The 16131-nt window shown below is 34.6% G+C and overlaps 1 protein-coding gene across 1 annotated transcript; it reads right to left on the bottom strand.

Annotated features, from left to right (window-relative positions):
- Window positions 1-2368: 2368 nt before the first annotated feature.
- Window positions 2369-8872, bottom strand: LOC109077626 (delta-type opioid receptor). The gene is made up of 4 exons (XM_042718412.1): window positions 8426-8872; window positions 7894-8141; window positions 5498-5850; window positions 2369-5062 (listed from the first exon to the last, which is right to left on the bottom strand). The coding sequence occupies exons 2-4, from the start codon at window positions 8136-8138 to the stop codon at window positions 4527-4529; spliced, it is 1134 nt and encodes a 377-aa protein (XP_042574346.1). The 5' UTR covers window positions 8139-8141; window positions 8426-8872; the 3' UTR covers window positions 2369-4526.
- Between the last annotated feature and the right edge of the window lie 7259 nt (window positions 8873-16131).

Below are 16131 nucleotides of genomic sequence, written 5' to 3'. Positions count from 1 at the left end.
AAATGATTTTATTTTATTTTATTTTTCAAAAATTGCACATATTGAAACACAAGCTGAGAAACAAAACTTACTAACACATTCAAAATCTGCCATGATATAATAGTGTACATTACTGAAAGTACAGTGGAACTTACAGAAACTGTGCTTCATTGTCCTATAACACCAGAAAGCATATTAGATGACCAAATATTTGCAATAATGTCATATATATTGATTTATGAAAAACCAAAGGCACAAAGGGCATTACATTTTTTCAAAAGAATTTTGCAATCTCTATACTGTTGTGGCAAGAGCACTGATGATGTCATAATAAAGGAACAGAACTACAGTAAAAGATTGCATTTTTACGAACGTCAAGACATATATATATATATGTGTGTGTGTGTGTGTTTTTTATTTAATTTAATATAAAAAAATATATATATATATATATATTGCATTCACATCCTAAAGGTAACATTACAAATACTTACAAAAATCAACTGTTACATCAATAATGTCAAAAACAATGTACATTTGAACTGTTTTCTACCACGGAACTGATTTTGTATTTTCTTTTCATTATAAATTGCATTTACATAAACATTTCTCAGCGATCCCCACATTTTCATTGTCAAACATGCAACTGAGATGTACATCTTTTTTGTAGTTCTAGGAAATGATAATACACTGTATTAAGCATGAACAACCTGACTAAGTAGATTCAGTCCTTTAGTTGGTTGTTTTAAAGCCCTGTTCCCAAAAAAACAACAACATATAAATCCGTAGACTCCCTCTAAGGCAACTAAGATCTACTTAGATACATAATCCTTCATACATAATAATTCATAATCCTTTTCAGACATAATCCTTCAATCTAAATCAAAGACAGAGAATATAAAGCACTTATCAAACAGAAAGCAGTTCCAAAAACACTACACTCACTTTACTTGAACTGCTGTAGACTATTTTTTCCCCACCATTAGATATATAGTTTCCTGAGTGATAATTATGTGACACTGTTGATTAATATACATTGATTTATACATTGATATATATATATACATATATATATATATATACATATATATATATATATATATATATATATATATATATATATATATATATATATATATATATATATATATATATATATATATATATATATATATATATATATATATACCATATATATATATATATATATATACATACATATATATATATATATACATACATATATATACATACATACATATATACATATATATATATATATACATACATACATATATATATATATATACATATATATATATATACATACACACAGTGCCTTCCACTAATATAGGTAAATATGAGCAAAGGTGGCTGTGAAAATCAATCTGCATTGCTTATTATTTTGATCTTTATTTAAAAAAAAAACCATATATATATATATATATATATATATATATATATATATATATATATATATATATATATATATATATATTTTTTTTTTTTTTTTTACAAAATTCTAACCTATCATTGAAGTAAAACAATTGAAAGTGGGGAGAAAATCTCATGATGAAATAATTGTTCTTCTCCAATGCATGTTGGCCACAATTATTGGCACCCCTAGAAATTATTTTGAGTAAAATATCTCTTAAGTATATTACCATTGATATTTACATTTTTTAGCACAACAGGGTGACTAGGAGCATGAAATTGTCCAGCCATGACTTCCTGTTCCACAGGATTATAAATATGGGGAACACAAAGGCCAAATACCCTTAATCATCCATCACAAGGAGTAAACCCAAAGAATATAGTTCTGATGTGCAGAACAAGATTGTTGTAAGAAAAGAGCTAAAGCATTGAAAATCCCTATTTCCACCATCAGGGCAATAATTAAGAAGTTCCAATCAACTAAAGATGTTACAAATCTGCCTGGAAGAGGATGTGTGTCTATATCGACCTCATGCATGGTGAGGATGAGAGTTTGAGCAGCCAAAGACTCTCCAAAGATCACAGCTGGAGAATAGCAGAGATTAGTTGAGTCTTGGGGTCAGAAAGCCTAAAAAATAAAAATAAAAATCATGCAGCCCCTACATCACCACATGGGAGGGTTTTGAAGAAAAATTCTCCTCACTCATCCAAAAACAAACTCCAGCATATTCACTTGTCAAACACGACTGGAACTTCAAATGGCACTGGCTTCTATGGTAAGATGAAAAAAAAAAAAAAAAAAAAAACCTTTTTGGCAGCAAACCCACCAGATGGGTTTAGTACAAACAGGGATAAAAAGTACCCCATGTCCAGGGTTAAATATACTGCTGGATCTTTAATGTTGTGGGCCTGCTTTTCTGCTGGAGGTCCTGGACATCTTGTTTAGCTACATGGCATCTTTGATTCTATCAAATACCAACAGATTAAAAAAAAATCTAAACCTGTCTGCCTCTGTTAGAAATCTCATAATGGGCCGTGACCTGAACCCTATAGAAAATGAGTGGGGTGAACTGAAGAGAAGCCCATCATGGAGCTGTGAATCTAAGGGATCTGGAGAGATTCTGTATGAAGGAATGGTCTCTGATCTCTTATCAACTGTTCTCCAAACTCTTCAGGCATTATAGGAGAAAACAAAACTCAGAGCTGTTATATTGGGAAAAATACTGTATGTTGCAATAATTGTTGCCAACATGAACTAGAAAAAGCATTTATTTCACAATGAGATTTTCTCCCCACTTTCAATTGTTTTACTTCAATGACAGGTAAGAATTTTGTGAATTTTTTGAATGAAAGATCAAAAGGATAAACAATGCAGATTTATTTTCACAGCTGCATTTGCTCATATATTTGCCCAATATTAGTGGAGAGCACTGTATATATGTATGTATTTACAGTTGAAAAACAGACGCATACATACAGTGTTTTTGTTTGCAGTTTTTGGCTACACTATTTTATTTTATTTTTCATATCTACTCAAATGAAACTATAAGTTAGAATTAAAATATGATGCCTAATATACTATATATCCCAAAGGACTTATTACGCAAAAGGATCTTTGAGCATGTCATTTGATTGTGAGGGACCAGATTTTAATCATTTTAATAATAATCACATATTTGGTCAATGGATATTCAAAAAAGCAATAAACTAGATTTGAATTTGAAGTGATACACTGTAGATTTGAAGTGATACACTGTAAGAAACGATCATATTTTATCTTAATGGTAATTCCCTTACTATATATTAGGAAAAACTATAATAATGGGACATGAAAAAAACCCCACAAGTGATCCTATCATTTACAGTGAAAAAAAATGTAAATTGACATTCCTGTGTGACACTTCACATTTGATGGCTTTTGATTGAAATAACAGTTTCTTTGTTTTTTTTATCGTTTATGTACATTAGGGTTTAAGTTAGTGAATTAATGTTTACTGCATTATTTTAGAGTCATGTATATTCATGTAAATCTTCTGTATATTAATATCAACCCCTTGTGGAAAAGTTACTTGTGATAAGCTTTGATTCATCATGTGGCTTTCTCATTACCACTTTGTGTTTTTGGTGGTTGTCAACATATTATAAAAGCATAAAACATATTTAAAAATTTTACTAGGTTGGTGTTTTCACATTATATCAGTTAATAAAATATAATGTATGGATTTTTACTGTAAACTTAAATGTTTAAAGTTTTATTTATTTTCTTATAGCGTACTATCAAAATCTGAATATGGAAATACGAAACCCCTTTCACACAGTAATACCAGTAAATTGCCGTAAAATTACCGGAACGACTTTACCGGTAAATTAAAAGATGCACTCTTCACAAGGGCAATGGCGTTCCGTCTTTTTTCCGGTAAAGCACCATTCACACATTGGTTTAAAATTTCAAAACCGGTATATTCTGTTACAAAATTAAACGGAAATGTGCCTCATGGTGTTGTGTTTGTAAACATAGTGGGGAAAACGCGGCCAGTGTTTTTGTTGATGTTTTCATTTTTGTGTCAAACAATCACATTCATGCAGCTTCTTTTGGCCCAGAGACATCATATTAGACGACTTCAAACTGAAATACACAGCATGGAGTAAATGCGCCATCTGTGTCAGAATGTTATGATTGGCCCACAGCCATTGAAGTTTGTATTTCAAAGGCTCTGGATTGGCCCGGAGTAGACATTAGCGCATTCTGAACTCATACATGCTCATACCGGTCATTTTCATTCTGCGTTCACACACAGCATCATTCCGGCAATTTACTGGTAATGTTACTTCTCATACCGGTAAAATTGCTGGAACGATTTTTTATTTTTAAAAAGGGCCTATTCACACATGACCTCTTTACGGCAAATTACCGGTAATTTTCCAGTCAAATCCGTATGTGTGAAAGGGGTAAATGATTTTGCTAAAAGATCCCTTTTTGCTCTAGCACTAGTTAGCCCATTTTTCTAAAGGTAAAGGGCACAATCTCTTCCTCACATGGCGGTGGTGATCTGTGTCAGTCCCAGGTCATTTGAGTCCTCTTGACCATGAAAGGACGACAGCTCCACGGCTAGTCATACGGGTCGACCTTGGCCCCCGTCCCCTTTGGCCTCTGCTGGGCACGTGTGCTCGCGAAGAGTGCTTCTGACCCGACTGACGCCATGCCCGTTCCCAGAGGTCCGACCTGGGCAGCAGAAGTCCCTGAAGCAGCGTTTGAAGTTCTCATCAAGGAAAGCATACAGGATGGGGTTCAGGCTGCTGTTGGTGTATCCCAGCGCCACACAGAAGAAGTAGGCAGCCATGACCGCAGTGGTCTCCGGCACTCCGGGCGCAAGAGCTTTGACTAGGATGAAGATGTGTATGGGCGTCCAGCACACCACAAACACAGCCACCACAACCAGCACTAGACGGGTGATGCGTCTCAGGTTGCGGTCTTTCTTCCGGGAGCCCGACAGCAGACGTACGCTCTTGAGACGCAGGACCATGAGCGTGTAGCACACCGTGATGATGAGGAGAGGAGCCACAAAACCAAAGATGAAAACACAGATCTTCATCAATGTGTCCCAGTAGAGATACGGGTCTGGAAACTGCAGAGCACATTCTGTAGTGCCTGCAGAAGAAATATAACAACAGCGGTTAATTATTAATCAGAAGTGAGGACAGCTTAATCATCTGTGCTGTAATGAAGCCTGTGGGAAGGAACAATAAATACATTAGGATGGAGTAGAGAACTCACAGTCCCATCATTTAACGTAAGATATTTTGGATTTCTTCCTAAATGATAATTAGATGTCACTACTGATTATAATACATTGATTTATAGATAGATAGACAGACAGATGATAGATAGATAATTTTATTCAGCAAGGACGCATTAAATTAATCAAATGTTACAAAAGTAATAATAAGAAGTGTTTTTACACACCCAATAAACATATTAGAATGATTTCTGAAGGATCATTTGAAACTGTAGACTGGAGTAATGGCTTTCAAAAATATTTAAAAAAATATTTTGAATGGTAGTGTATATATCATTCATCCCTACCATTGTTTGTTTGAGTGCTCCCAAGAACCATTGCAGGGATCCCAGCAGCCGAGGACAGCACCCAGATGAGGATGTTGATGATCTTAGCTTTCATCGGTGTCCGGAAATCAAGGGCCTTGACGGGGTGGCAGACGGCCACATAGCGGTCCACACTCATCATAGTCAAGGTGAAGATACTAGTAAACATGTTATAGTAGTCGATGGAGATGAACACCTTACAAACCACCTCTCCAAACGGCCAGGAGTTCAGCAGATAATCTGTGCTTTGAAAGGGCATGGTGGTGGTTACCAAGGCATCTGCAGCAGCCAGGTTGAAGATGTAGATGTTTGTGGCGGTTTTCATTTTAGTGTATCTGTTGGGAAAATCGATTGAGCCAGAGAGTGTCAAAATAAATGAAACACAACCCATCAGTGTGATAAATTCACATATGAGATTGCTTTCAGACTGTATACTAAATAAACTGACAACAAATTCTCAAACGTTACCAAACATTTCTCTTTCACTGGTTGTGTATAGAAATTATATATCATTCACAGCTTAAACCCATCTGTGTTTTGTGGTTATATTTGCAGTATGACAGCTTGTGCTGTGATACATTATTTAAACAAGCATGAACTTCTTTATCTCAAATGTTTCAAAAACCACATATATACGGATCTTTACACAGCACAGAAATCACATTTAAAGTGCCATATACATGACTGCCCTGTTTTAGTATGATTCTTATTCGTCTATAAACAGAATGTGAGCAGACACAGTCTTTGCTCAAAGCAGTATACAGGTGCATCTCAAATTAGAATGTCGTGGAAAAGTTCATTTATTTCAGTAATTCAACTCAAATTGTGAAACTCGTATATTAAATAAATTCAATGCACACAGACTGAAGTAGTTTAAGTCTTTGGTTCTTTTAATTGTGATGATTTTGGCTCACATTTAACAAAAAACCCACTAATTGACTATCTCAACAAATTAGAATACTTCATAAGACCAATAAAAAAACATTTTTAGTGAATTGTTGACCTTCTGTAAAGTTCATTTACTGTACATGTACTCAATACTTGGTAGGGGCTCCTTTTGCTTTAATTACTGCCTCAATTCAGCGTGGCATGGAGGTGATCAGTTTGTGGCACTGCTGAGGTGGTATGGAAGCCCAGGTTTCTTTGACAATGACCTTCAGCTCATCTGCATTTTTTGGTCTCTCATTTCTCATTTTCCTCTTGACAATACCCCATATATTCTCTATGGGGTTCAGGTCTGGTGAGTTTGCTGGCCAGTCAAGCACACCGACACCATGGTCATTTAACCAACTTTTGGTGCTTTTGGCAGTGTGGGCAGGTGCCAAATCCTGCTGGAAAATGAAATCATCATCTTCAAAAAGCTGGTCAGCAGAAGGAAGCACAAAGTGCTCCAGAATTTCTTAGTAAACAGGTGCAGTGACTTTGGTTTTCAAAAAACACAATGGACCAACACCAGCAGATGACATCGCACTCCAAATCTTTACAGACTTTGGAAACTTAACACTGGACTTCAAGCAACTTGGGCTATGAGCTTCTCCACCCTTCCTTCAGACTCTAGGACCTTGGCTTCCAAATGAAATACAAAACTTGCTCTCATCTGAAAAGAGGACTTTGGACCACTGGGCAACAGTCCAGTTCTTCTTCTCCTTAGCCCAGGTAAGACGCCTCAGGAGTGGCTTAACAAGAGGAATACGACAACTGTAGCCAAATTTCCTTGACACGTCTGTGTGTGGTGGCTCTTGATGTCTTGATCCCAGCCTCAGTCCATTCCTTGTGAAGTTCACTCAAATTCTTGAATCGATTTTGCTTGACAATCCTCATAAGGCTGCGATTCTCTCGGTTGGTTGTGCATCTTTTTTCCTTTCTTCCACACTTTTTCCTTCCACTCAACTTTCTGTTAACATGCTTGGATAAAGCACTCTGTGAACAGCCAGCTTCTTTGGCAATGAATGTTTGTGGCTTACCCTCCTTGTGAAGGGTGTCAATGATTGTCTTGTGGACAACTGTCAGATCAGCAGTCTTCTCCATGATTGTGTAGCCTAGTGAACTAAAGTGAGAGACCATTTTGAACTACTTCAGTCTGTGTGCACTGAATTTATTTAATACACATGTTTCACAATTTGAGTTGAATTACTTAAATGAACTGTACTGCATGTCAAGGTAATTTTGACTGCATTGTGCATTCATATTTCAGTCCACCGAGGGGAGCTAAACTGCCGAATTGGACTTAAACCCTTGACTAAATGTTTTCCTTAAAACAGGTATTTCGTCCAAACTATCACATATTTTAAAAAGTGAGATACATATTTTTAAATTCGATTTAAAGGCACTCGTAAACAATGCAGGGCAGTACATCTTAGGACAATGCTGTTTCTTACCTGATAATGACATACATCACCAGGCAGTTTCCCACTAGTGCTACAACAAACACCACGGAATACACGGCAGTGATGATCGGAATAATAGGAGACATAGTTTCCTGCTCGTTCGTCCAGCTTTCATTCAGTGAATAGTTATAAATGTCCGAGACAGCAGACTGCCATGTGAAGTTGGGTAAACAATTCTCGAGGTGCGATGAGGGGCATTTGTCCTCCTTAAAAATCTGCACCACGTTGCTGTCCATCGTCTGTTTATTTGCAAAATGAGAGCAAATGTCTAACTGAGTCACTGGAAAAGTTCAGTCGCTTAAGAATACAGATTATATAAAAATGGTCAAATAATAATCAGAAATGAATAAATAAACGACGGATATTAATACTGACAGTTTTTACAACATAATTATTCAGTATGCATTTGTTAAAAAATAGATACAGTGCATAGGCTATATGCTGAAATCTGATTCTGTATTGCACTTTACCTCAAAAAATATCTGTTGCACAGTTGTTAAAACATCTAATATAAAAGACTTACCTTATTATAAACTGCAAACCGCAAATTTAAATTGAAAAGCCCAAGCTTTTAAAACAACAATGGGGTCTGTGCGCAATGCGTTGATTTCTTTGGCCCGCTCCTATTCAACTGATGACTGACTGCCACCTTACGAGAGCAGCTGCCTCCGCCGTGCGAGCGTCCCGTATGACATCAGATCTCATGTGACGGTCTCCATCTGAAACAGTCCGTTAAGCAGCTGTAGTGTCTCACTGCGACTCTTCGTCTATATCGGCGGTAATGAAGTTGTCTTCTAAATGTGAAAAATGTCTTGAAAACATACGCCACTTCTGTCGGTTAAATAGTTTTAACGTTTTATGAGATGGCGCGCGCCAAACTTCATGTCTGGAGACATTTCACGCGCACACCATCGCGAGAGAACTCAACAGGCAAGACCGCAGGTTCAATAAAGATAGCAGCAGGTGAAGTTCTCCAGAGTGAGTGGACATTATCTTTTTTTCAAAGAGACAAAGATGGGGAAAACCGCATTAGTTTTGTCAGAGAAGGATGTGCGTAATTCTGTGGGCAAGAGACGTATTAGAGTAAAGGATTAAACAGTGATTGCGTTTGGTGGTCTTCTGACCCGAAGAGGAAAAGTCCATCTGTCTTGTTTTGTAGTAGCCTACAGTAGGCTATACATTCATGTGCATGTTCCATTTTATGTTAAAACGGTTTGTGGGTAGGGGAACAGTAATTATTATTTTTTATTTATTTATATTAGGCCAATATAATATTTCTAATAACTTTCTTCAAAGTCTCGTCAAGTCTATGGGCTATCAAAACTTTTACATTTTTTAAAAAAATAATAGGCCTCACCATAATACAGTAACTAATTTTTTCTATGCATTTCATTTATTACCACTAACTGGTGTTCAGCTATTAGGCCTATTATTAAAAAGCAACTTAAAAAAAGCAACCTAATTAAATTCCTCAACTTCCCAATTAAGGCGGCAGGTGTCTAGTTCAATAATATTCAGACTAGCGTCAGCATCCAAATTCGCATATTGAATGAGTAGGGCCTACTTCTTTTGAATATTTACAAATGTGAATTTGTACTTACTACTCCTTCACATTCACTCTTTCACTATTGTTCGTCTACTATATAGTAGCGATGCATATGCAGTCTAGTTGATGTCTGAGTGGGTGTATCCTTGATTTTGTAATGAAACTATTTTCACTAGTTTCAGGCACATGTGTGAACTTGTTATGAACATCATCTTCAAAACAGCATGATCAGCCAATCACAGTGACTTGGAGACACCACCTCCTCTCATGTGACTTTTCAGCGACCTTCACTCCCCCTCACATTCACAGAGAAGAGGCAAGAGAGATGCTGCCTACCTTGTTACTACTGGACAGTGTCACTTTATAACAGTAGGTGCTTTATAGACTATTTGATCTTATGTTCCATAATATTAGTTTTAAAAAGGGGCTAAAAATCCCTAATATGGTGGTCTGCTTATCATGTTAAGTACAGTAGTAAAACTTTATCATGTTAAGTAAAGTAACATTAAAACTTTTGCATTTTCCAAAATAGGCAAACTTATTAACTCTATAAAATTCTCTTTAAGCAAGGTTAAGGAAGCAGAAAACTAATGCAAGCATAATATGTGATATCACCTTATTATTCTGTTGCTATTAAATATTTGCCCATTCTAGATGGCAATATTAGAAACATAAATGGAATGAAAGAAGTAGGTTCAGCAAAACCCAAATGTGTTCCTTCATGAAAGCACATGTGCTAGTTTTGTTCCCTCCCAACAACTTTGAAAACAAAGTACATGACTAAGGGTCGACCACAGCAAGAGCTCTAATGGCCCCCTTTTAATGTTACTATTTACTCTTCCATATTGATTTTACTCATCTAAACACAGTCTTGTCATGCCAGTAATGGACACAATAAACATCTACTGTAGTTCATCAGCATGACATTCTGTGAATGCAGATTCTTGTTCATTTCATTCTTTCTAGGCAAAAGTAAGAGTAGTTTTCATGTTGCTAAGAGACATAGGAAGTTGATGTTTGTGTGGTATGCTTTTCCCCCCAGTGCTTGTGCTTCGTAACTTCAGGAAAAAGGGCTTATAGGGGTAGATAATTACAGATCCATCAGACATCACAAAATCCCACTCAAGGACACAGCTGTGTGGAGGGAAAATGGATTTTAATCAGTTATTTTATTTAGTCTTTGTATTTCTCTTATGCAAGTTTTTTTTTTCTTTTTAGTCTACACAGACATATACAGTACATATAACACAGCTGAGTATAAGTTGTTTGGAAGTTTTCCACATATTCTGTCATATTCATGCATACTATTTTTAGTACTCTGCCTACATAAATTACTGAGATATTATTGTAAACCTATAAAACTGCATATATAAGACAACAAATTAAATGGTTAGTTTACCTGACATTGACTTTTTGCTATTTACAATGACAATTCTGCTGTTTTCTTACAAAATATTATACATATATTATACAATATTTATTTAATCACATCATTATTTTGGCAATACAACGAAGAAAAAAAAAAAACCTTAATAAAATACAAAACTGAAGACAAAAAAAATCACCAGATGTAAACACAGTAAAAAAGTCACAAAACAGTCAAAAAACAACAACAAAAAATATTACTAACCACCAATGAATGATTAAAGATTTTTTTTTTAAGAATCTTCAAAAACAAACAACAACAGTTATGACCATAAGCTTTCAAGGCAAAAAAATAAAACACATGAAAGCAGTCAATAACTCCACATTCCACATCTTCTGAAGTCATAATGACATGTGTGAGGAACAGAGCAACATATGAGTCATAATCTTCCTCGCTGCTGCAGCTCTCAGGTCAAAATATGGCATGATGAGAGATTCATAGATATGTGTATATAGAGCCACATTGGACTGCTCCGGAAACATCAATGTGTCCGCCATCTTGGAACAGTCAATGTAAAAATCAGTTCCTCTTCCGAGATTTAAATTCTTGATCTTTCATCTTTCAGAGGTGAGAATGCATCAGTTTGTGTTTTTATATGTGTTAACTCAATATTACAGATTTTTAAGTATGGTAACTAGTTTTAAGTTTAAGTTTTTTTAAGTTAGCTAACGCCTTTATCTTGTTGTATTGTGTTAGATTATCAAAATCATCTGCTGAAGACTATTGCAGATATACGTAAATTCATATATGCATATATCTATGATTGCAGACACAGTCAGCTTGCTCTTAGGTGTTCACAGTCCATCCCGGATGGGGTTACATATAATGGTTCATGGAAATAGCCGCTGGTGAGGCATCTATGTATATATATAGCTATGAAAAGATCATCATGACATTTTTACAAGACTGAAGAACCAATGGCATACAGCATGTCCAACCTGCCTCTTGTGTAGGTTTGTAAATAATGACATAATTACTATTTAACAGACAAAAAAATAAAAAAAATAAATGCCATTTAGACAAATTTTCCAACAATAAAAAAAGCACAAATTGTTCGTCAGAAATAAAAAAAGGATAGAGAATAATTAAAAATTCTCATTATTTGTATGTGTTTTTAAAATGCTAATGTGCAAACAAAACTAGCACATGACAAAGAAAAAAATTGAATATTTACCAATGATGAATTCAAGCATTGATGAATAATAAAAGAGAAAACTTTTATTTTTTAGAAAGAACCAATAGGGAAAAATGGAACTGTGTGCCATGCTTTCTCAAGGTAAATCAAGTCAAAGACAAGAAAAAAAAAAACCCACTCTGAGTCACATGACTCTATTTTATGATATGGTCTTTTAAATCCAAGCTCAGCAGTTGAACACAGTTGAAGACGAAACTGTACAATCTGTTCAAGTCTAAATAAATATATTAACATATGCCAATATATGCACAACTTGGATAATTGCATCTGCTAAATGAATAAATGTAAATGTAAATATGCTCTGCTTTACACTTATGAAATATAATTTCTTAAATGTGAGGCATCTGTAGCTTAAGTGGATTGAGAAATAACCTGCTGAAATTGGCCAAAAACAAAAAGCATGGAGAGGACAGTTTATATGTTTTTTTTTTCTTATGCATTTGAATAAGAGACATGAGTGCATGAGAGAGATAGAAAGAGAGAAATAGTGGGGTTATTCTTTCTCTTTTTCAGTGCCCTTGAAGAATGAAATGAGTGTACTGTGTGAAGGCATCAGTTTGTTTAGAAACAGTTTCCATGGAAACCAAAGTTTATTTTTTATATATATTCACCAAGGTGCAACAGTTCTGAGTGTGCATGATTTCATGCCAAACATCAGACCTCCCAGCCATGAAATAGATTATTGGTGCCCTCACAAATACAAATGAAGTGTTACAATGACGACTCAAGAATGCAGCCTGCAAGGAAATCAAGAGACAGTCCTTAAGCATTCTGAATACCACTGTACCAGAGAAAAATAATAAGAACTAACATCAACAGCCAATCATGTAAGCTACTATAACAGACAGGTTACCAACACTTCCTCTCACAGCTACATAAAAGGATGCTTCTAAGAACAATAGATTTAATGGAAGTCCTTATAGATCTGTCAGGTAGTTATAAATCAAGCCAAGTAGTTCTTACCAGACATGCAGTTTCTGCATTCATATATATTCACAAATAGCAATAAGTGTGTCAAAATGGAAGTGATCTATGGGAGAGAATGAAATTTTTCCAATATTAATTGTTTCCAAATACACTAGTATACTCAGTAATGTTGACGTTCACATCACATTATACGCAATGTACTGCTGCATATGGATTGCACACATGATGAAAACAGCTCTTGAATTATTTCTGCTTCATTTCCGCTCTATGTGCACCTTCTAATTTATTGTTGTGAATCCCAAAGACAGTGACCATGTTTTTGTGGTATAATGGGCAAGTGTTTATCATGCACAAAAGGATAAAAAGGAACACAAACTTCGGATTTTGTTCCATTCCACCCCGCCTGAACATTGCAAAGAGGCTCTCCAAATAAAGGCTAGCCACAGATGGCTCCGCTGATGGTGCCTAAGCTTGATCAAAGTCCGTGTCATCCTAGCACAGGCCTGAAGATTGAGCACTCTTAAACAGCCATTAGTGCTGATGGTGTAATATTGGAGGAGAAATTTATGGTTGAGCTCTATTCTCTGTGGTTCTGCATTTTACGATATCAACCAGTAATAAATAACAACCTGCCTAAAAGCAAGTAAAAGTCAGTTCTAAGACTGCTGGCTTTAGAAATTCATTTAACCACATCATTTCATTGATGAATGTCTGTAATTATCAAAATAATAAAACAAAACAAACAAAATAAAATACAAAAAATAAAATAATAATAACTAAATAAAATAAATAAAAAGAATAAAATAAAATACACAAACATAAAACAAAAACATGGAAAAAATGACAATGCATACACAGAAACTAAATACAAAACACAAAAGTAAAAAAAAACAATAAAAACAAAACAAATAAACTACAAAAATATATAAAAATACAAAGCAAAACAAACAACAGTATAAAATAAAATAAAATACAAAAAAACTAAATAAAAGAAAAAGAAAAAGCAAATTAAACAAAAAGCAAGAAAAAATAAAATAAGTTAAATACAAATAAAATAAAAAACTAATGACAAACCATACACAGAAACAAAATACAAAACACAAGTAAAAAAACAATAAAAACAAAACAAATAAACTACAAGAAATTCATTGAAATACAAAACAAATAACAGAATAAAACAAAAAATAAAATAAAATACAAAAAATAATGAAATAAAATAAATAAAAAGCTAATTAAACAAAAAACACATACAAAATAAAATAAGTAAAATACACACAAAAAAAGCAAAAATAAATGACAAAGTATGCACAGAAACAAAATACAAAAGAAAAAAAAAATTAACAAAATACCCCAAAACAAATAAACTACAAAAAATAAATGGAAACAAACAGCACAGGATAAAACCAAATAAAAATAAAATGAAGAAAGGAAAAATAAAACAAGAAAATAAAAATAAATTGAAACCCAAGCCAAACAAAATAGGATAAAAAAGACAAAGGAACAGTCAACATCACATAAAAAATCAACCATGTGACCAACATCATAGCATACCAGATACATATATGTATCTGGTATGCTATGATGTTGGTCACATGGTTGGTATACCAGTATACTGGTATACCAGTCCATTTATAGTATACTAACAATCAGTGAATGTCTAGACAAAATCATCCTAGTAGTCCTTGTGACTTCTAGAGAAATATCAATATATTTAATCAATATCTTTAAGCCATTTACTGATCCCCATGATTATCTTCTCAATTTGAGATATTTTTGAGACATCCAAAGATGACTAATTGCGCACTGTCCACATTTAATAACAAATATCAGAGAAATGTGTCTGATTTCCAATGAATGAGCTTATTGGCTGATGCTGCAGGGTTAAAGGCAGTTTCACTACCGACATGCCATGAAATGGCCCTGATCTCAGCAATCAGGAGCTGAATAGGAACTCCTGTTGTTAGTGAAAGGTTCATTGGAGAAAGAGAGGCTACGGCTGCAAAATGTCAAATGGATTCAGTCGCAGACTGATTGTAACAAAGCGGTCTAAATGTGATCCAATATCCAAAGACAGTGCAGCCCGTATGTGTGAATTTAGATCATCCACAAAAATGATTCACAGAAAGTACTTCAGGTTATGCAGGTTATGCATTATGCCTAACAATACACATGAGAATAGCACATTATGAATTCTAATAGTTCCATTACAGTGATTGGATGAAATTCAGCTTCTTGTCACACACAAAGGTAGATCTGCAAACTTTGAAAACAACAAATACCACAATAAATCTTTCTGTCAGAGTCCATCTGCTATCAGGATGAGAGGGGAAATACTCTTAACTGCTGTCTGAGTTGCTCCTGTTTTTAATTGTAACCATGGGAACAGGCAATCTGTGACCCATGTCAACAAGAGCAGAGAAATCCGGTCAATTTGACTAGTCGATAATATTCCACCTGTATTACAAAGCCACATCTTCAACTGACAGCCTCAGTGAGTGGCTCGGTAAGCCAATGCTGCCAACATTCGGCTGTAACATGCAGCTGTAAGCAAGCACTGGGGATTGTTGTTGAAACAGTGCTGTCAGTCAATTAAAATTTTTAATCTAATTGATTACATGTTGTAGCAATTAATTTAATTAATCGCAAATTAAATGTGGTTGTGAAAATACCCACAAAAGATTATTTAAAGCTATTATTGTGTTAAATGAGAAAGTAGCCATTACAAATAGTAGAAAGAAAGAAATATGTTACAATGGCCTAACATAAACTATGGAGCATAAAAGAAGATAATTTGAGAAACATATCAGTATTTTTTGTTCATGCAATGAAAGGCACTGTTAGCCAGTAGTGATGGGTCGTTCTTGAACGATTTCGTACATTTTGAATGAATCTTTAATGTATGGAGACAGATAAGTCTCAAATATAATTCACACAAAAAACACGATTCCACACATGCGTAAACAATTTCACATGCATGAAACCTAATTCACGTACACACAAAAAAAATTCACGTGCGTGAAAAAAAAAATATATTTCACAAAAAGCAATTCACATGCGCAAAATAAAATTATATATTCATAAAATACATTTCACGAATGCAAAACACAATTCGTAGATATACAACTGTGCACAAAA

The sequence above is a fragment of the Cyprinus carpio genome, chromosome B2, assembly GCF_018340385.1.
Source record: "Cyprinus carpio isolate SPL01 chromosome B2, ASM1834038v1, whole genome shotgun sequence".
Lineage (NCBI taxonomy): Eukaryota > Metazoa > Chordata > Actinopteri > Cypriniformes > Cyprinidae > Cyprinus > Cyprinus carpio.
This window is presented reverse-complemented; position numbering and strand designations above follow the sequence as displayed.